The sequence below is a fragment of the Ovis canadensis genome, chromosome 1 (genome assembly GCF_042477335.2).
Source record: "Ovis canadensis isolate MfBH-ARS-UI-01 breed Bighorn chromosome 1, ARS-UI_OviCan_v2, whole genome shotgun sequence".
NCBI lineage: Eukaryota > Metazoa > Chordata > Mammalia > Artiodactyla > Bovidae > Ovis > Ovis canadensis.
Genome location: NC_091245.1, coordinates 180,323,774 through 180,346,211, shown reverse-complemented (window position 1 = coordinate 180,346,211; position 22,438 = coordinate 180,323,774). Strand labels below are relative to the sequence as shown.

At 39.7% G+C, this 22,438-nt stretch overlaps 1 protein-coding gene across 1 annotated transcript in view; it reads left to right on the top strand.

The window, feature by feature from the left end:
* The window catches only part of SLC9C1 (solute carrier family 9 member C1), a 102,378-nt gene that overhangs the window by 8,180 nt on the left and 71,760 nt on the right, over window positions 1-22,438 (top strand). Inside the window, exons 4-5 of the mRNA XM_069592633.2 lie at window positions 4,634-4,799; window positions 12,903-13,031. Of these exons, the coding sequence (XP_069448734.2) occupies window positions 4,634-4,799; window positions 12,903-13,031 (295 nt within the window). The remainder of the gene's footprint in view (window positions 1-4,633; window positions 4,800-12,902; window positions 13,032-22,438) is intronic.

The following is a 22,438-nucleotide window of genomic DNA, read 5'->3' as shown; positions in this document are numbered from 1 at the left end:
CAGCACGCCAGGCCTCCCTGTCCATCACCAACTCCCGGAGTTCACTCAGACTCACGTCCATCGAGTTCGTGATGCCATCCAGCCATCTCATCCTCTGTCATCCCCTTCTCCTCCTGCCCCCAATCCCTCCCAGCATCAGAGTCTTTTTCAATGAGTCAACTCTTCACATGAGGTGGCCAAAGTACTGGAGTTTCAGCTTTAGCATCATTCCTTCCAAAGAAATCCCAGGGCTGATCTCCTTCAGAATGGACTGGTTGGATCTCCTTGCAGTCCAAGGGACTCTCAAGAGTCTTCTCCAACACCACAGTTCAGAAGCATCAATTCTTTGGCGCTCAGCCTCTTCACAGTCCAACTCTCACATCCATACATGACTACTGGGAAAACCATAGCCTTGACTAGCCAGACCTTTGTTGGCAAAGTAATGTCTCTGCTTTTGAATATACTATCTAGTATATACTAGTATATACTATCTAGTATATTCTAGTAACTTTTCTTCCAAGGAGTAAGCATCTCATAATTTCATGGCTGCAGTCACCATCTGCAGTGATTTTGGAGCCCAAAAAATTAAAGTCTGACACTATTTCCACTGTTTTCCCATCTATTTCCCATGAAGTGATGGGACCGGATGCCATGATCTTTATTTTCTGAATGTTGAGCTTTAAGCCAGCTTTTTCGCTCTCCTCTTTCACTTTCATCAAGAGGCTTTTTAGCTCCTCTTCACTTTCTGCCAGAAAAGTGGTGTCATTTGCATATCTGAGGTTATTGATATTTCTCCTGGCAATCTTGATTCCAACTTGTGTTTCTTCCAGTCCAGTGTTTCTCATGATGTACTCTGCATAGAAGTTAAATAAGCAGGGTGACAATATACAGCCTCGAGGTACTCCTTTTCCTATTTGGAACCAGTCTGTTGTTCCATGTCCAGTTCGAACTGTTGCTTCCTGACCTGCATACAGATTTCTCAAGAAGCAGGTCAGGTGGTCTGGTATTCCCATCTCTCTCAAATCTTCCACAGTTTATTGTGATCTACACAGTCAAAGGCTTTTGCATAGTCAATAAAGCAGAAATAGATGTTTTTCTGGAACTCTCTAGCTTTTTCCATGATGCAGCAGATGTTGGCAATTTGATCTCTGGTTCCTCTGCCTTTTCTAAAACCAGCTTGTGTTCTTGCTTATCTCTACTTCACTTAGTTCTGAGCTTTTATCTTCTTCCTTCAAATATATATTTGGAACATACTCCACTGTTGCTTCATTCTGCCTCATATGCTATTTTGTTTATATGTATCTGATAAGTTCATTGCATTTTCCAACCTTGGGGAAGTTTTTTTTTTAGGAGAAGTCCTCTGTGCCCCAGTGACACTCTCCCCTCTCTTCACCAGAGCTACATGCTCTAGGGGTTCTTCTTACATGAGCTACATGGGTCCATCTCTTGCAGCAGGCTGACTACCATGGAAAGTCTGACAGATGTGGCTGGCCCCAGTTCAGTTGTTTTCTAGGCTCTGCCTTGTGTAGATGCTGCCAGCTGCTGGTGGGAAGGGCATGGACTCATGCAGCTGGCTGCAGATCCCTTGGGGGTCCTGGGGCTAAGGCTGGCCCACTGGTAGGCAGAGCTGTGTTCTGGAATGGGTTTCTGTGGGACCAGGGATCTTGTATCTAGTGTCTGCCTGCTGGTTGGTAGGTCCAGTTCCTGATACAGCTGATTACAGGGTCTGGGGTGCTCCAAAGTTCATGTTGACCTGTTGGTGAGTAGGACTGAATCCCAGGGGTGGGCAGCTGAGGCATCAAAAGTGTCTTGGAGCTGGTATCAGCTTGCTGATATGCTGGGTGCTGGGGGTTCCAGGGCTAGTATTAGCTTGCTGATGGGCAGGGCCATGATCCAGGGGGGACCTGGAGCAAGTGCTATCCTGTCCATCTGGATGGCTTTGGTGCTGTTGTGGTTCCTGGGTTCATGTCTACCCACTGGTGGGTGAGGATGCATCCTGGGGCTGGGGCCAGCTTGATAGTGGGTGAAACCCGGTTCCTCCAGCTGACTGTAGAGACTCAAGAGGATCCTAGGACTAGTGCCAGTATATGGATGTATGGGGTTGGATCCTAGGCTTTTTGATGAACAGGGCTGTGTCCCAGGCTAGCTGTGTACTCAAGGAGTCTTAAGGAAACTAGCCTACTGGTAGGCAAAGCTGTATCCTCACCCAGGTAGCTGCTTGTCCTGAGGTGTTCCAATACTTTTGCCAACAAGCAGGGCAAGATTCTGCAGATCAATAAGCTAGACGAAGGACTCCCAATTGACACTTGCCAGGACCAGTGTCCACATGGTACAACAAGTTCCCCGAAATGGCTACCAGCTGTGTCTATGTCTCTGGGGCATCATTCCACTCTGAAAGACTTTTCAAGATCAGCAGGTGGGGCTGACCCTGGCTCCTTCAAATTATTGTTTCTGCCTTGGGTCCCAGAGCATCTGAGATTTTGTGTGTGCCTTTTAAGAGTGGAGGTTCTATTTCTCACAGCCATCTGTCTATTCCAAAAGCAAGTCCTGCTGGCCTTCACAGCCAAATGTCCTAGTAATATCATCACCATGATGCAGTACCCCCAGGCCGGGGATCCTGATGCAGGGACTGGACTCTTCACTTCAAGAGAGAAACTCTGAAATTGTAATTCTCCTTCTAGTTGTGGCTCACTCACTGTGGGTATGGGTCTTGGCTCTATAGTGTCTCTGGCCCCTCTTCCCATCTCATTGTGTGTTTTCTTTTTTTAAAAAATATAGTTGATTTAAAATATTATGTTAATTTCAGATGTACAGTGTAGTGAATCAATATATTTTGAGATTAAGAGATAATGGCTATAATTCTCTGTGCTATACAGTATGTTTTTGTTGCTTATTTTATACATTCCGTCAACCCCATACACTTAATTCGTCCCTACCTCACTTACCTTTCCCTTTTGGTAAGCACTAATTTGTTTTCTATATCTATGAATCTATTTCTCTTTTGCGTATATATTCATTTATATATTTTTTAGATTCCACATATAAATGATAATACAGTATTTATCTTTCTCTGATTGATTTCACTAAACATAATGTTCTCTAAGTCCATCCATATCGCTGCAAATGGCAGAATTTTATTCTTGCGTTGGTTGTATAGTGGTGAGCATAGCTGCCTTCCATTCTTTTTATGGCTGAATAATATTCTATTGAATATAAAATACACATCCCCTTATCTATTCATCTGTTAATGGGCACTTGAGTTGTCATGGTTTCTTTATATCTTTAGTTGTAGATCTTTTCTGCTAGTCTTATGGCCTTTCTCAACAACAGCTACTCTTGTTTTAAACAGGAATGAGTGATCAATATACTGTTGGCTGTATTTGAAATACATTATTGCTGTTAACTGTAGTCACCATACTGATCCTATGTCCCTCTGCTTTACTTATTTTATAACTGGAAATTGGTGCCTTATGACCAATTTTATGCATTTCACACCTTCATCTCCCAACTAACCTGATTGCCTGCCTCTGTCAACCATAAATCTGTTCTCCAAATCTATGAATTTGTTTCTTTAGATTCCACACATAAGTGAGATTATATGGCGTTTGTCTTTCTCTTATGATTTGTTTCACTTTGTATATGCCCTCAAGACCCACTTGTATTGTGGCACATGGCAAGATTTCCTTCTTTTTCTTATGATTGAATAATATTCCATACAGGTATATGCGTACATAATGCATATTCCTTATCCATTCATCTATAGGTGGACATTTAGATGCTTAATGTTTGGCTGTTGTGAATAATGCTGTAGTGAACATGGGAGTATATTTGTGAATTCTCACAGGTACTTTAAGGAACAATCAGCATATTTTCCCAAGTCTGTTTGGTCATAAAATCATGCTAAATAACCACCACAGGAGAATAAGAGAAAATAGAAGGCAACTTCCCAAGAGTGGGAAGGCAGAAGGCCAGGTTCCAGTTCTGAAATAATAGAATTTTCCTTCCTATCTTTTCCCTGGTCCTCTGCCATTTCCATGCACTCTTTCTATTATTTTCTTTTCTCTTTCCTCCCCCCACCCCCACTCTTTTGTAACTTCTTTCTAAATTTTTTTTCTTTTTTCTGTGTTAATAAGCTATGTTTCAGTTTTTCTCCATTGTTAAATGTGTATATATATTATACATATGTAACATATAGTATATTTATATGGTATCTATGTATATACCTTCACACATACATATCTATATTCAGTGTCTTTATCAAGGTAATTAAAAATTTATTTTTCCCTTATGGTTTATTACAGGATATATAATATATATATATATATATATAATATATATCCTGGGAATATAATTCCCTGTGCTTTATAGTAGGACCCTGTTGTTTATCTATATGTAGTAGTTTGTATAAAAGTTGCTTTTTAATTATAATATTTCCTATAACTAGGATTTCTAAGATTCTAAGACTCTCACTGCAATTTTTTCCTTATTTCCAGAGTTTCAAGCACATAGTTGTTAAGTAAGATAATTGAAAATATCCCTTTGATGGATTTAATGTGATTCTAATGTGATCCTACATCTTCAGTATCCTGATTTTGCTTTTAAAAATGGAATACAAATGCAGTTTGATTTTTCTATCTATGAAATTTCTTTGCAGATAGTTTTCATTACGATTCCTGGCTTTCTGATTAACTATACCTTAATCCTTTGGTATCTGGCATCTGTGAATAAATTGCTTTTGAAAACCACCCCATGGTTATTATTTTCAGCCATCCTTGTGAGTTTAGATCCCATGCTGACTTCATCTGCTATAAAAGATCTGGGTAGGTGTATTTCTCTCTTTTCCTATATTTAAAATATATTCCATGTTTAAATTGTCTAGTTTTAAGATCTTTGTTCATTATAGCTTCTTACTATGTGAAGTGGGGTGCTGGGACACTAAGGTTTGAGCATAGAGATTCTTGTGGTGATTCTTAGAATAGAATGAAATGCCAGTGATGGGCTTACTTAGTATTTTAAGTCTTACATTCAGCTGTGGAATGAAAGTGAAAAGTGAAAGTGAAAGTCGATCAGTCATGTCTAACTCTTTGTGACCGCATGAACTATACAGTCCATAGAATTCTCCAGGCCAGAATACTGGAGTGGGTAGCCTTTCCCTTCTCCAGGGGATCTTCCCAACCCAGGGATCAAACCCAGGTTTCCCACATTGCAGGCAGATTCTTTACCAGCCGAGCCACGAAGGAAGCCCAACGAAAATAATCTGCCTTTTGCATAGGCTGGGAATCGATCCCCAGCCTCCCATGTGGCAAGTGAAAATTCTACCACCAATGCCTCGGTTAGGGCAGGGCATTATTTGGAATGCTTGACTTTATGCATACTTCTTTCTTGAGCCAATAGGATAGTTTTGGGAGCATTACAATATTGTATGTATTTCATGGTAATATTTTTATTGCCCAACACCTCTTTTCTGTTGAAAACACTGTTCTTTGGATAATGCTATCTGTAAAAAAAAAAAAAAATTATCTATTAAGTCTTTGTCACCATTAAGACAAAAATTCTAGAGTCAAAAACAGTAAAATCATTAATGATATAGTGTTTTCAGTGTGCACTGTTTTAGGAGAAAGAAACCTCTTTTGAAAAGTAAAATGCCAAGTCAGTGTAACCCAGAAAAAAAAAAAAAATCCAAGAGTCGCATTCAAAAACAGGAAAAATTACCTAATTTATGTTTGCTTGACTATTTTTATAATAAGAATGGAAACATTTGTTTTAAGATAGAATTTTAATGTGGCACATACATGCACACACACCCTCACACGAACACTTTTTATGGACAAAGCTAGTGGAGGTGATGAAATTCCAGTTGAGCTGTTTCAAATCCTGAAAGATGATGCTGTCAAAGTGCTGCACTCAGTATGCCAGCAAATTTGGAAAACTCATCAGTGGCCACAGACTGGAAAAGGTCAGTTTTCATTCCAATCCCAAAGAAAGGCAATGTCAAAGAATGTTCAACCTATCACACAATTGCAGTCATCTCACATGCTAGTAGAGTAATGCTCAAAATTCTCCAAGCCAGGCTTCAGCAATACGTGAACCGTGAACTCCCTAATGTTCAAGCTGGTTTTAGAAAAGGCAGAGGAACCAGAGATCAAATTGCCAACATCTGCTGGATCATGGAAAAAGCAAGAGAGTTCCAGAAAAACATCTATTTCTGCTTTATTGACTATGCCAAAGCCTTTGACTGTGTGAATCACAATAAACTGTGGAAAATTCTGAAAGAGATGGGAATACCAGACCACCTAACCTGCCTCTTGAAAAATCTGTATGCAGGTCAGGAAGCAACAGTTAGAACTGGACACGGAACAACAGACTGGTTCCAAATAGGAAAAGGAGTACCTCGAGGCTGTATATGGTCACCCTGCTTATTTAACTTCTACGCAGAGTACATCATGAGAAACGCTGGACTGGAGGAAACAGAAGCTGGAATCAAGATTGCCAGGAAAAATATCAATAACCTCATATATGCAGATGACACCACCCTTATGGCAGAAAGTGAAGAGGAACTAAAAAGCCTCTTGATGAAGGTGAAAGAGGAGAGTGAAAAAGTTGGCTTAAAGCTCAACATTCAGAAAACGAAGATCATGGCATCTGGTCCCATCACTTCATGGGAAATAAATGGGGAAACAGTGGAAACAGTGGCAGACTTTATTTTTTGGGCTCCAAAATCACTGCAGATGGTGACTGCAGCCATGAAATTAAGAGACGCTTACTCCTTGGAAGAAAAGTTATGACCAACCTAGATAGTATATTCAAAAGCAGAGACATTACTTTGCCGACTAAGGTCCATCTAGTCAAGGCTATGGTTTTTCCTGTGGTCATGTATGGATGTGAGAGTTGGACTGTGAAGAAAGCTGAGCGCCAAAGAATTGATGCTTTTGAACTGTGGTGTTGGAGAAGACTCTTGAGAGTCCCTTGGACTGCAAAGAGATCCAACCCGTCCCATTCTGAAGGAGATCAGCCCTGGGATTTCTTTGGAAGCAATGATGCTAAAGCTGAAGCTCCAGTACTTTGGACACCTCATGCAAAGAGTTGACTCATTGGAAAAGACTCTGATGCTGGGAGGGATTGGGGGCAGGAGGAGAAGGGGATGACAGAGGATGAGATGGCTGATGGCATCACTGACTCGATGGACGTGAGTCTGAGTGAACTCCAGGTGATGGTGATGAACAGGGAGGCCTGGCATGCTGCGATTCATGGGGTCGCAAAGAGTCAGACACGACTGAGCAACTGAACTGAACTGAAAAAGGAAAGAGCTATCTGAGGCAAGTAGGAGGAGAGTAGGGGAGAAATACTAAGAGTATCTATATTAATAAAGAAAAGTCAGATCTTTAAGACAAAGAGATTAAGATTGTATCAGCATCTATCCCCCAACCCTGCTGCTATGGGACTCTGTCAATTCCTGCTCCTTTTCATACTCATGAGATTTGGAGCAGTTGTAATGAGAGAGAGAATTCCATAATCCTCCTAACTTTATAACCTTAGAGTTTAGTTATTCCATTGACTTCCTGATTTACCATTGTTGAATTTAAATCATTTCTTTGGATTTACTTACAAAGTTATTCTTGTAATCTTTTGCCATCTTGCTGTTACTTTTGTAATTTTGCATTTCTCCTCATTTTGCATCATTTTTAAAGTATAAAAAATTTATTTTTCTCTTGGAAATATTTTTGCCTGAGTTTTCACAGAAAGACTTTTATATATGTTTTATTTTATTCTCAACAATAAAATCTGGCCAGGCCTATGTTTGGAGTACATGGATACATTCACATTGTTTTGAGCTTTTTTATGATCTATTGACTCCTCTTATGCTCCTTGTCTTTATTTCCAAATATTCATTTTGTTATAGCTCTATTTTCTAAGATGGAATAGTTATACAACAGTATCAGTTAGGGTTTGTTTTTTGTCTTTGCTTTTGACTAAAATAACTCCCAAGTGTAGTGGCTTAAAACTACAATCATTTTTTATTTCTCATGAGTTTGGTAGCTTTGATGGTATGAACTGGGCTCTGCTGATCTTGGCTTGGCTCACTAATGAATCTGCAGTCAGCTAGAGGGTCATCTGGGAGCTAAGTGATCTAGAACGACCTCACCTGGAAGATCATTTCTCCTATTATTTCTCACATTCCTCCAGAAGAGTAGCCAGGAAATTGTGCCATGATGGTGGCAGGGATCTGAGAGAGTAGAAGCAGAAATCTTTCTCAAGCCTCTTCTTGTATAAAGTCTCATTAAAAAAAAACTCTTTGGTGATAGAAACTTCAGTCTTCTAGCAGAAGGCATGAATGCAGAGACAGGTGAGGAATTAGATCAAGGCAATGAGTTTCTACAGGGACAGACTGCCTTGGCCTTGCTTCTTTTCCAGTAGCATACTTACTGTATTAAATTGTGATCAGAAGGATAGGCTGATTGGTTCACAAGAAAGGTTTTTACCCTTTCCTTAACAATATTTCCTTCCTATGGACATTTTGAAAATTATTAAAGAAGTTCATTTCTAGTGTTGCCCCACAGGAACATTGAATGGCAACAAAGAAATAATAATTGGTAGATATCTAAACTTGAAATAATATCATAAATGGAGGAGATTAAGATATGCAGAGTACATCATGAGAAACTCTGGGCTGGAAGAAGCACAAGCTGGAATCAAGATTGCCGGGAAAAATATCAATAACCTCAGATATGCAGATGACACCACCCTTATGGCAGAAAGTGAAGAGGAACTAAAAAGGCCTCTTGATGAAAGTGAAAGAGGAGAGTGAAAAAGTTGGCTTAAAGCTCAACATTCAGAAAATGAAGATCGTGGCATCTCGTCCCATCACCTCATGGGAAATAGATGGGGAAACAGTGGAAACAGTGTCAGACTTTATTTTTGGGGGCTCCAAAATCACTGCAGATGGTGATTGCAGCCATGAAATTAAAAGAATCTTACTCCTTGGAAGAAAAGTTATGACCAACCTAGATAGCATATTCAAAAGCAGAGGCATTACTTTGCCGACTAAGGTCCGTCTAATCAAGGCTATGGTTTTTCCAGTGGTCATGTATGGATGTGAGACTTTTGGACTGTGAAGAAAGCTGAGTGCCGAAGAATTGATGCTTTTGAACTGTGGTGTTGGAGAAGACTCTTGAGAGTCCCTTGGACTGCAAGGAGATCCAACCAGTCCATTCTGAAGGAGATCAGCCCTAGGATTTCTTTGGAAGGACTGATGCTAAAGCTGAAGCTCCAGTACTTTGGCCACTTCATGTGGAGTGTTGACTCATTGGAAAAGACTCTGATGCTGGGAGGGATTTGGGGGCAGGAGGAGAAGGGGACGACAGAGGATGAGATGGCTGGATGGCATCACTGACGCGATGGACGTGAGTCTGAGTGAACTCCAGGAGTTGGTGATGGACAGGGAGGCCTGCTGTGCTGCGATTCATGGGGTCGCAAAGAGCTGGACACGACTGAACGACTGAACTGAAGTGACGATGGAAACAGATTATATCAGAATGCTCTCCATTAATGGAGCTTGATTTCTAAAACCATTGAAAGTGATATATGAGAAAGTCAGACAATTACTAATTACAGTCTGACTACCTGGACAACTGCATTAATACTTTGGTTAGTTACCATAGTATAGAGCTTTGCTTTATAAGTTTGCCTTATCCCTCTACTATCATTATTTTTTTGTCTTGTCTTAAATGCATGGTGCACATATTTATATAGACCAAGTCTCAGAATTAAAAAATAATAAATTTCACATTTTCATCTGTACTTTGAAACAAGAAATGAGAGCTCTAGTTGATTATCTTACTTACATAAAACAAGCTCCCCCTGGTGAATCCGTGGTGAAGAGTCTGCCTGCCAATGCAGGCGATGCAGCTTCTATTCCCTTGGAAGATCCCTTGGAATAGGAAATAGTAACCTGATCCTGGGACCCTTAAGAGTCTTCTCCAGCACTAAAATTCAAAAGAATCAATTCTTTGGCACTCAGCCTTCCTTATGGTCCAAGTCTCACGTTCATACAAGACTACTGGAAAAACCGTTTGTGTGCGTGCTTAGTCGTGTCCAACTCTTTGTGACCCCATGGATATATCCCACCAGGTTCCTCTCTCCATGGGATTTTCCAGGCAAAAATACTGGAGTGGGTTGCCATTTCCTACTCCAGGGAATCTTTCGACTCAGGGATTGAACCCATGTCTCTTGTGTCTCCTACACTGGCAGGCAGATTCTTTACCACTGTGCCACCCAGGAAGCTCCCTTATTGGAAAAGCCATAGGTTTAACTATACAGACCTTTGTCAGTAAAATGATGTCTCTGCTTTTTAATGTGCTAGGTTTGTCACAACTTTTCTTCCAAGGAGCAAGCATCTTTCAATTTTATCATCTACATTGATTTTGGAGTCCAAGAAAATAAAATTTGCCACTGTTTTCACTTTTTACCTATTTGCCATGAAGTGATGGGACCAGATGCCATGATCTTAGTTTCTGAATGTTGAGTTTTAAGCCAGCTTTTTCACTCTCTTCTTTTATGCTCATCAAGAGACTCTTTAGTTCCTCTTCAGTTTCTGACATTAGAGTGGTATCATCTGCATATCTGAGGTTGTTGATATTTCTCCTGGCAATCTTGATTCAAGCTTGTGATTTATCCAACCCAGAATTTTACATGATGTACACTGTATATGAGTTAAATAAGCAGGGTGACAACATACAGCCTTGAGGTACTCTTTTCCCAATTTGGAACCAGTATGTTTTTCCATGTCCAGTTCTAACTGTTTCTTCTTGACTTGCATACAGATTTCTCAGGAGGCAGATTAGGGGGTCTGGTATTCCCATCTCTTTAAGAATTTTCCACAATTTGTTGTGATCCAGAAGTCAAAGGCTTTAGCAGAATCAGTGAAGCAGAAATGGGTATTTGTCTGGAATTCCTTGGTTTTTCTCTGACCCAATAAATGTTAGCAATTTGATCTCTGGTTCCTCTGCCTTTTCTAAACCTAGCTTGTACATCTGAAAGTTCTCAGTTCACGTACTGTTGAAGCCTAGCTTGAAGGATTTTGAGCATTACCTTGCTGGTATGAGATAAGCACAATTGTATGATAGTTTGAACATTCTTTAGCATTGCCTTTCTTTGGGATTGGAATGAAAACTGATTTTTTCCAGTCCTGTGGCCATCCCTGAGTTTTCCAAATTTGATAGCATATTGAATGTGACGCTTTAACAGTATCATCTTTTAAGATTTGAAATAACTCAGCTGGAATTCTATCACCTCCAATAGCTTTGTCACAATAATGCTTCCTAAAAGTTCACTTGAGTTCACACTCCAAGATGTCTGGCTGTAGGTAAATGACCACACCGTCATGTTTATCTGGGTCTTTAAGACCTCTGGGTATTCTTGCCACCTCTTCCTAATCTCTTCTGCCTCTGTTAGGTCCTTACCATTTCTGTCCTTTATCATGCCCATTCTTGCATGAAATGTCCCCTTGGTATCGCCAGTTTTTCTTGAAGAGATCTCTAATCTTTCCCATTCTATTATTTTCTCTATTACTTTGTATTGTCCACTTCAGAAGACTCTCTTATCTCTCCTTGCCATCTCTGGAACTCTGAAATCAGTAGGGTATATCTTTTCTTTTCTCCTTTGCTTTTGGCATTTCTTCTTTTCTCAGCTATTTGTAAGGCCTTCTCAGACAACTATTTTGCCCTCTTGCATTTCTTTTTCTTGGGGATGGTCTTGATCCCTGTCTCCTGTACAATGTTATGAACCTCCTTCCATAGTTCTTGAGGCATTCTATCAGATCTAATCCCTTGAATTTATTTGTCACCTCCTCTGTATAATCATAAGGGATTTAACTTAGTTCATACCTGAATGGTCTAGTGGTTTTCCCTACTTTCTTCAATTTAAATCTGAATTTTGCAATAAGGATCTCATGATCTGAGCCACAGTCAGCTCCAGGTCTTGTTTTTGCTGACTGTATAGAGCTTCTCCATCCTGGCTGCAAAGAATATAATGACTCTGATTTCGGTATTGACTATTTGGTGATGTCCATGTGTAGAGTCATGTCTTGTGTTGCTGGAAGAGGGTGTTTGCTACATCCAGAGTGTTCTCTCACCAAAACTCTATTAGCCTTTGCCCTGCTTCATTTTGTACTCCAAGGCCAAACTTGCCCATTTTTCCAGGTATTTCTTGTCTTCCTACTTTTGCATTCCAACCCCCTGTGATGAAAAGAACATCTTTTTTTTTTTCTTTTTGGTGTTAGTTCTAGAAGATCTTGTAGATCTTCATAGACTGTTTGAGTACAGCTTCTTCAGCATTAGTGTTTGGGGCATAGACTTGGATTACTGTGATGTTGAATGGTTTGCCTTGGAAATGAACTGAGATCATTCTGTTGTTTTTGAAGTTACATCCAAGTACTGCATTTCATACTCTTGTCAACTATGAGGGCTACTCCATTTCTTCTAAGGGATTCTTGTCCACAGTAGTAGATATAGTGGTCATCTGAGTTAAATTCACCCCTTCCTCTCCATTTTAGTTTGCAAGAATACTGGAGTGGGTAGCCATTCCCTTCTCCAGGGGATCTTCTCAATGCAGGGATTGAACCCAAGTCTCCTGCACTGCAGGCAGATTAGTTACCATCTGAGCCACTAGGGAAGCCCTTTCTTTGATTCCTAATCAACCACAATTAATTTGGTACCTACTCATGATGGTCTAGGCTTGTAAGTTAATACATAATGAAATCTTCTTGAACAGATTTTACAAACATGACTAACATATGTTTAAGTATGTAGAAAAAGTACATGATATAAATCCATAGCTGAAAATATCCTTCTACTTGTTGATAAAATTCTGTTTTTTAATATTTATGAAATTTTCCCCTCCTTAAACAATTTTTTTCCCCTCTGTAGGTCTTTCTAGAAGCCTCGTCAGTTTAATTAATGGAGAAAGTCTGATGACCTCTGTAATGTCTTTAATTACATTTACTGTTATTATGGATATTGACCTTAGCTTGCACAAAAATATGATCCAGTCCTTAGGTAAGGATCTATTTTTTCTTAATTTTTTAAATTCCAAAAGTCGACAAGCAATAAATGCTGGAGAGGGTGTGGAGAAAAGGGAAGTCTCTTACACTGTTGGTGGGAATGCAAACTAGTACAGCCACTATGGAGAACAGTGTGTAGATTCCTTAAAAAACTGGAAATAGAACTGCCTTATGACCCAGCAATCCCACTGCTGGGCATACACACCAAGGAAACCAGAATTGAAAGAGACACGTGTACCCCAATGTTCATCACAGCACTGTTAATAATAGCCAGGACATGGAAGCAACCTAGATGTCCATCAGCAGATGAATGGATAAGAAAGCTGTGGTACATATGCACAATGGAGTATTATTCAGCCATAAAAAAGAATACATTTGAATCATTTCTAATGAGGTGGATGAAACTCGAGCTGATTATACAGAGTGAAGTAAGCCAGAAAGAAAAACATCAATACAGTATACTAACGCATATATATGGAATTTAGAAAGATGGTAACGATAACCCTGTATGAGAGACAGCAAAAGAGACACAGATGTATAGAACAGTCTTTTGGATTCTGTGGGAGAGGGAGAGGGTGGGATGATTTGGGAGAATGGCATTGAAACATGTACATTCATATAAGAAATGAATCACCGGTCTAGATTTGATGCAAGGTGTAGGATGCTTGGGGCTGGTGCACTGGGATGACCTGGAGGGATGGTGTGGGGGGGAGGTGGAAGAGGGGTTCGGGATTGGGAACACGTGTACACCCGTGGCGGATTCATGTTGATGTGTGGCAAAACCAATACAATATTGTAAAGTAAAATAATAATAATAATGAAGAAAGAAAGAAAAAAAAACGAATAAAAAAATAAAATGAGAATCCCATATTTTCTGAAATCTTAATTTCTTAAAACTAGAATACTGTATTTTCTGACCTCTGACATGGATTTTATAATACCAAAATTGCACTTCTGCAAATATAATCATATTAGTATAATTATTGGCCATTTACAAGAAGTAACAAACATCCCTTATTTAATATTGGTTATGGTTTTGTTGTGAGGCTAAGTTGGGACTTTTCATGAGGATGCCTATAGATGCAACATTCCTCAGACCTAGACTGAACCAGAATTATTGATAACAAGAATGAGAGAATTTTTTTATCTGCCTAAGATGAACTCAAAAGATGAGTTGAGTAGGGAATCCACCAGTACCAAGGGGAGATGTCTTCCCTTCACTCTGTGACTATCTCCCTGCAGGCAACACAGAAAACTGTCAGCTCAGGGAGAAAGTGTGAGTTATATGGCCATCTACAGGGCCAGAGTACAGTGCTTGTAAGCAGAGAGACTGCAAAATGTCTAGAAGTTCATTTGCCACATTCAGATAGTCCTGAACCATACGTACTTTGTCCCTTACCATGTGTATGTGTATGTATGTGTATATGAGGTAAGTGATGTATGTGCACTGTAATGAGTGATTATAAAGTACACAGATGAGTAATTATGGCTCAGGACAAAAAATAGAGTTGTCAGCACTCCTGTGAGCACTTTATATGCCCCTTTCTAATCAAAACCACATCCTTTCAGTAGTTTAGAGTGTAGTCTCAACAAAATTGGAAATAAAGAAGTTATAACTGGCACCACAGAAACACAAAGGACCATAAGAGACTACTTATTACAGGCAACTATATGCCACTAAAACGGACAACCTAGAAGAAATGGACACATTCTTAGAAAGATACATTCTCCCAAGATTGAACCAGGAAGAAATTGAAAATATGAATAAACCAACTACAAGTATTGAAATTGAATCTGTGATTTCAAAAACCAAAGAAACAGAAGTCCAAGACCAGATGGCTTCACAGGTGAATATTATGGAACATTTAGAGAAGAATTAACACCTATCCTTTTGAAACTATTTCAAAAAATTACAGAGGAAAGTACACTTCCAAACTTACTCTGCAAGACCACCATCACCCTGATACCAAAATCAGACAAAGATACTACAAAAAAAAGAGAAAATTACAGGCCAATATCACTGATGAACATAGATGCAAAAATCTCAGCAAAACACTAGCAAACCAAATCAAGCAATGCATTACAAAGGTCCTATACCATGACCAAAAGTGGGATTTATCCCACAGGAATGCAAGGATTTTTCAATATTGGTATATCAATCCATGTGATACACATTAACAAATTGAAGAATAAAAACTGTATGATCATCTCAATAGATGCAGAAAAAGCTTTTGATAAAACTCAACATCCATTTATGGTAAAAAAAAAAAAAATTCTCCAGAGACAATCCCATTTACCACCATATCAAAAAGAATAAAATGTTTAAGAATAAATATAACTAAGGAGACAAAGACTTGTACTCTGAAAATTATAAGAAAGAAACTGAAAATGACACAAGTAGATGGAAAGATAAAACAAGTTCTTGGATTGGAAGAGTCAATATTGTCAAAATGACTATGCCACCCATGGCAATCTACAGATTAAATGCAATGCATATCAAATTACCAATGGCATTTTTCACAGAACTAGAACAAACATTTTTTTCATTTGTTTGAAAACTCAAAGACCTTGAGAGCAACTTTGAGAAAGGAAAATGGAGCTGGAGGAATCAGCTCTCTGACTTCAGATTATACTACAAACCTACAGTAATCAAAACAGTATGGTACTGGCATACCATACCAGAAGACTAATCCTTGCCCAATAGAATCACCTTCAGTTCAGTTCAGTTCAGTCACTCAGTTGTGTCCGACTCTTTTCGATCCCATGAATCGCAGCACGCCAGGCCTCCCTGTCCACCACCAACTCCCGGAGTTCACTCAGACTCATGTCCATTGAGTCAGTGATGCCATCCAACCATCTCATCCTCTGTCGTCCTCTTCTCCTCCTGCTCCCAATCCCTCCCAGCATCAGGGTCTTTTCCAATGAGTCAACCCTTTGCATGAGGTGGCCAAAGTACTGGAGTTTCAGCTTTAGCATCATTCCTTCCAAAGAAATCCCAGGGCTGATCTCCTTCAGAATGGTCAACACCGAAATCAGATTGATTATATTCTTTGCAGCCAAAGATGGAGAAGCTCTATACAGCCAACAAACACAAGACCAGGAGCTGACTATGGCTCAGATCATGAACTCCTTATTGCCAAATTCAGACTTAAATTGAAGAAAGTAGGGAAAACCGCTAGACCATTCAGGTATGACTTAAATCAAATCCTTTATGATTGTACAGTGGAAGTGAGAAATAGATTTAAGGGCCTAGATCTGATAGATAGAATGCCTGATGAACTATGGAATGAGGTTCGTGACATTGTATAGGAGACAGCGATCAAGACCATCCCCTTGGAAAAGAAATGCAAAAAAGCAAAATGGCTGTCTGGGGAGGCCTTATAAATAGCTGTGAAAAGAAGAGAAGCAAAAAGCAAAGGAGAAAAGGAAAGATATAAGCATCTGAATGCAGAGTTCCAGAGAATAGCAAGAAGAGATAAGAAAGCCTTCTTCAGCAATCACTGCAAGGAAATAGAGGAAAACAACAGAGTGGGAAAGACTAGAGATCTCTTCAAGAAAATTGGAGATACCAAGGGAATATTTCATGCAAAGAATCACCTTACTCATGTCTTTCTCAAGAGAACTGGTCCAGGTCGTGGACAACTACCCAACTTGGGCATAAAAAGCACCTACTTTCACCCTTGTTTTTTGTATCCAATTAGTTTACTCAAACCATAGCAATTTGGAATATCTGTTGTGATCCTAGAACCCCAGTTTAGCATAGCAAGGTACATCCTCTTTAAATGCTTCATATAACCTTTCTGTGGTGTGTGGGAAAACCAAACTACATACATAGAATATTTTCCAAAATGCAGAGTACAAAATGAGGTGACAGAATACAGTACTCAGAGAGTTTTTACCATAAAACCTGCTGCAGATATGGCCTTCCCAAAGATGACTGAAGTGAGGAAAAAGGAAATGTTTATGTTCAAAAGCATCTTAAAAGCTCAAAAACCATCTTTGGGGGAAACTGAGAAATGTAAAGTGTAGTCATACATGCTCATCAGAAGGATCAAAGTCCAACCTCTATACCTGATCTAGTATTATGTGCAAGCTGCTCAGTGATGTCCAGCTCTTTGCAATCCCATGGACTGTAGCCCATCAGGCTCCTCTGTCAATGGAATTCTCCAGGCAAGAATCCTAGAATGGGTTTCCATTCCCTTCTCCAGGGGATCTTCCCAACCCAGGTAATGAACCCAGGCCTCCTGCATTGCAGGCAGATTCCTCACTATCTGAGCCACCAGAGAAGCCTGATCTAGTGTTATACCAGGTCCCATTTAAGATAGTAAATACCATTCATATTACTGAGTCCAAGCTTACTCTGCTCACCACATAAATAATCCAAAAGACAGGTATTGAGGCAAGGAATGTGACTATATTTAGAAAGCCAGCTGACTGAGAAGATGGCAGACTAATGTCTCAAAATAACCATCTTATCAGGGTCTTGATGCCAGGTTCTTTTACAGAACAGGAGTAGGGGGAGGTAAGGGGTAAAGTAAAAGGCCATTAATCTTACAGATATCCCTTGGAATGGCTAGCCTCAGGGAGTGAATGTGTCCATTTTTTCTTTCCTGTAGCCATCCACAGGTGGACAGGGTCCTGAACAAAGGCATTTTGGTTTAATATTCAGGCAGAGAGGCAGGGTTCCCTGAGGCAGGCCACTCCATGTGAACAGTATCCTTTTAAAGAATATAAGTAGTGGGAAGCAATGGTTAAGGTTAAGGTTAAAGAAACAGATCCACCATGGAGTCAATTCTTCCCTATAACAATCACAGAATTTCAGGGAACTTTATCAGAGATGATATCCACAATATAATCAAAAGAATTTGCTAGTCAATGGGGAGTGAAAAATAAAAAAGAGACAAAGAAAAGTACTTATGTGGAAGATAATTCACTCAATAACCCAACAATTATTTGTTATGTACTATGTGATAGCTCCTATTGTAGGCCCTGATGTTTCAGCCATGAACATAACTGTTCTTGCTTTTGTAGAGCTTGCACCTCACAATTTTGACAATAATCAATGTAATAGAATTTTGCTTTTGTTTAGGTTTCAGAGGAGTAAAAACTGTTAAGTAATCACTCTTAAAATAGTAATAGTAACAACTACAATAAAGCAGAAGTTCTGCTCTAAGATGAAGAGAACAATGAACTTATTTTCTTCACCATTCAGACTTTCTCTGAATTTTTAGTAGAAGAATTCCTCTTAAGAAAGATCTGTGATAAGTTTTACTGGTATTTTATTTATCCATTGGCATGATTGTGAAACAGTAATTTTCCTAGTATTGTATTGCATTGTTTGGTCACTCAGTCGTGTACGACTCTTTGTGACCCCATGGACTGTAGCATGCCAGGCTTCCCTGTCTTTCACCATATCCTGGAGCTTGCTCAAACTCAGGTCTGTTGAATCAGTGATGCTATCAACTATCTCATCCTCTATTGTCCCCTTCTCCTCCTGCCTTCAGTCTCTCCCAGCATTGCAGTATTTGCTAATGAGTTAGCTCTTCGCATCAGGTGGCCAAAGTATTGGAGTTTCAGCTTCAGCATCAGTCCTTCCAATGAATATTCAGGATTGGTTTCCTTCAGAATTGATTGGTTTGATCTCCTTGCAGTCCAAGGCACTCTCAAGAGTCTTCTCCAATACTGCAGTTTCCTAGTAATCATTATTTTATAACTTGTAGTTATTGAAACAGTGTTGCTATATCTTTGAAAGTGTTAGTCTCTCAGTCATGTCTGACTCTTTGTGACCCCATTGCCTGTAGCCCACTAGGTTTCTCTGTCCATGTAATTCTCCAGGCAAGAATACTGGAGGGGGTAGCCATTCCCTTCTTTAGGGGATTTTCCCAACACAGAGATCAAAGTCAGGTCTCCTGCACTGCAGGCAGATTCTTTACCATCTGAACCACCAGGGAAGCCCAGAGTCACCAGAGAAGCCCTACTGTATCTTTGAAGTGAGCATGTTTCATAATAGGAAAAAACAAGAAGAGTTACTATACTCAGAGTTCTTACCTTTTCCTTCTTGTATGTTAGAAGTTTAAGAACATTGTAAGAAATAATGGATTTGCTTTGAGGCATTTCCTGGCCTAGTAAATCCATCCAGTAAGTATTTTATTCTTTAAGAGGTCTTTTTCTTTTTTAAAAGAGAAAGCATCTTTTAAACTTGGTCTTTTAACACCAGTTCTCTGCATCTTCTAAAACCAGTGTCAGCATCCAGCATATGTTTCATTTATAGGAGGTGCTGGATTCCTAAAATTATCACCATAGTCAACCCCATACCTAGATTGGACAGGACCTAGAGTCATTCACAAAATTCTCTCAAGTTCACACTATCCCTACAAGTGTTAAATTTTTCTGCTTGGCACATCTAGAAACCATGGCTCACTCTCAGTCATAGGAATGAGACTAGGTAGAGAAGGAATTTCTATAACCTCAGGAATCTTAACAGTGCCATCTCTACCAGTGGACATCTATGATCAAGGATTCATAAAAGGATTCTTTCTCCTTCATTTTACTACCTCAGAGCACTGTTCTGGTGCCGGGGTCCAGCCCTGGTGGATCCAGGGTGATTCGAAGGTGGGGATGGAGTCGGCGTCTCTGGAAATAACTTACTTAATTACAGATAGAAAGGGATTAAAAGATTAGCGGAGAAAAAGAGGCTGAATAACTTGGTTCACATGGGATACCTATCACCACCTACGTAGGCCGCAGGCGTCTTCCCGTTCTCCAGAAGGAGAGGTGGCACTGAGGCCCCCCCGGTCCGATCTTAGAAGCCCAGGCAAAATTAGTAGGCTTGGCGGGTACCCATGTACCAGATGGGAATTCGGCCAGAAAATAGTAGGAGAGAAAAAGGGGGCTGAATAACTTGGTTTACGTGGGATACCAATAAAATTCCAAGACAAGGAATTTGCATCATCTACGTTGGGCCACCGGTGCCACTTGAATATCGGAAGGTGCCCCTCCTTGGGCTCCTTCTCGCGTGGTCTTGAAAACCGGGGCAAATAAGTAGACTTGGAGGACACCCACGCTCCAGATGGGAATTCAGCCCGAAAAATGGGGAGCAGAAAAGAACGACATGAGGGAATCAGTCTTTCCGGAAACTGATCCGATTTCTTTATTTTTGGGTTTGCTTATATACCTTTTGTTACACATAGGGATGAATACAGAGTCATGCGGGGGTCAGCAGTCCTGACCTTTATCAAAATCAGGTGCCTCACATAAATATATAAAAAAAAAAGGTCTTAGGGATATTACATCATCTTCTGGCCATGAGTGAGACCTGCTGACATTTTATGATCCTTTCTTTCTGATAACCAAAAAAACTTATTTCTTCCAAGGGTGTTTTTTCTTAAACCAGGCACCACCCTCCAAATAAAGTTACATTCCTATAGGGTGAGGCTGTAGTGAGTTACAATCAAGAAAGGAATTTATTTAACCCAAGGTTACCATGATTAGTCTTAAAGGTTAATACTTATTTCTCCTATATGCTTAAAGGTTAATACTTATTTCTTCCTATATGCTAGTTATATTCATTATAAGAGTAGGGAACATGGAGATTTAGCAGCAAACATCAACCCAACAAATGAAAATCCTTTCACCAATGCTCCCCTTAAGATCTATTTAGTCTTAAGATATGATAAAGTTACATTCTTACACAGCAAGGACACAGTGATATATAACAAAGTACAGTGATCTATTACAAAAGAGAAAATCCATTAACTCAAAAAGTCTAGTATTGCTAACATCAAAAACTACCATATTTCCTTTGCTATATTCCAAATACATTGATTAATATATTCCCAGGTACCTAAGGATATAGAGGCCTGGCGGCGATCATTGACTCAACAAGAAAACTCCTACGCTAATTAAGACTCTCAAAGTACTCCAAAACTCTCTGTGCTGTTTATGGTTGAGAGGTAGTAAACAATCATGTGCCTAGTGGCGGCAGTAAGGATAATCCTGTCACACAAGCTAGTCTGTCAGCAGAGAGGTTTGACCTGAGACATCCTTGTCCCACCCAGAGCAGGGAATTAGCAGCAATTATTGACACAACAAATGAAGAGACCCTTCACCAATATAATTCCTAACCAACTATACTAATAATTTTAACTCCCCAAAATAATTTGCCTTTAGTAAGTCTAAAACATCTCGTGCCTCTCAGGTTGGGAGGCTGTAAGCAATCACATGTGGCCGGACAAACCTATACAGGTGGGCTAGATAACCTTCAGAGGAGTCCGTAAGCTGAAACACTCTTGTCACGCCCAAGAATTTTTATTGCCTTGGAGCTGCACGTTTACTCCTTCTCCAAGAGAAACGGTTATGGGGGAGAGCCCCCCGTAAAGTCAGAGGTGTAGGTGAGAGCATAAAACAGACTCTGGTTTTGGGGTTAGATGCTTGGGAACAGGGGGTTTCCTGAGGCTTGATCACGCCTTTGCGTATGCCAAGCCTCCTTCCTCATGACCTTTGCCATGGGCGGAATTCCTCACGCTGGCCCCCGGCATTCTGGGATTTACTTCCCCAAATTTAGCCTTGTTTTTTGATGTGGTTGCTATTGCTGTTTTCTGTTGGCCATTCCTTGTTTTGGTTTTGTTCTTGCTCTTCACATGTTCTATTGAAGTTGACCCTTCAGGCTTTCCTGCACCTAAGACCCACTTTCATCTGTGATTTAAAACTTTTCTCCTTTGTTCCTCACCCTACAAAGATGAGAAGGACTTCCTCATCCACTGAAAATGCCCGATTCCAGCAATCAATGCCTTCAAGAGTTTAGGCTTCCTGTTTACCTGGGAAGGGCATCATAATGACTGTTGAAAGAAATTTGGCAAAATACAACAGTATCAGTAAAGGCTCAACTATCCTTTAGTGTAGTAATTCCACTCCTGGGGCCTAAGGAAGCAATCAGAGAAGTACAAAAATTTATGTATAGAAATATACATCGCAACATTGCTTATCAGGAGAAAAACTGGAAACAATGAAATGTCCAATAGTAAGGAACCAATCGGATTGGTTTGGCAGGCCAATACAATACAGGAGATTCACTTAGCTGTGACCCAGAGGCATTCCCTTTTTTTTTTAAATTTCTTGTGTATATAATTTTAGACGTAGATTCTAAATTCCATGAAGTTAGAGAGCTTCTACTTCTTATTCATTATTGTAAATAAATATGTATTCCTGAATGGGGACTTAAAAAACTCTTAAACTAAACTGATCAAATTTTATCAATTTAATTGTGACTTTTGACATTTGAAAAGAAACTCTTTCAACTTAAGAATAAGAAAATACCCTACATCTATCCCAAAGGCTATGAGCTATTTTAAAAGATAATGTCAGAAACATAAGTTGACCCAGATTATCGTTTAAAGTTAAAAG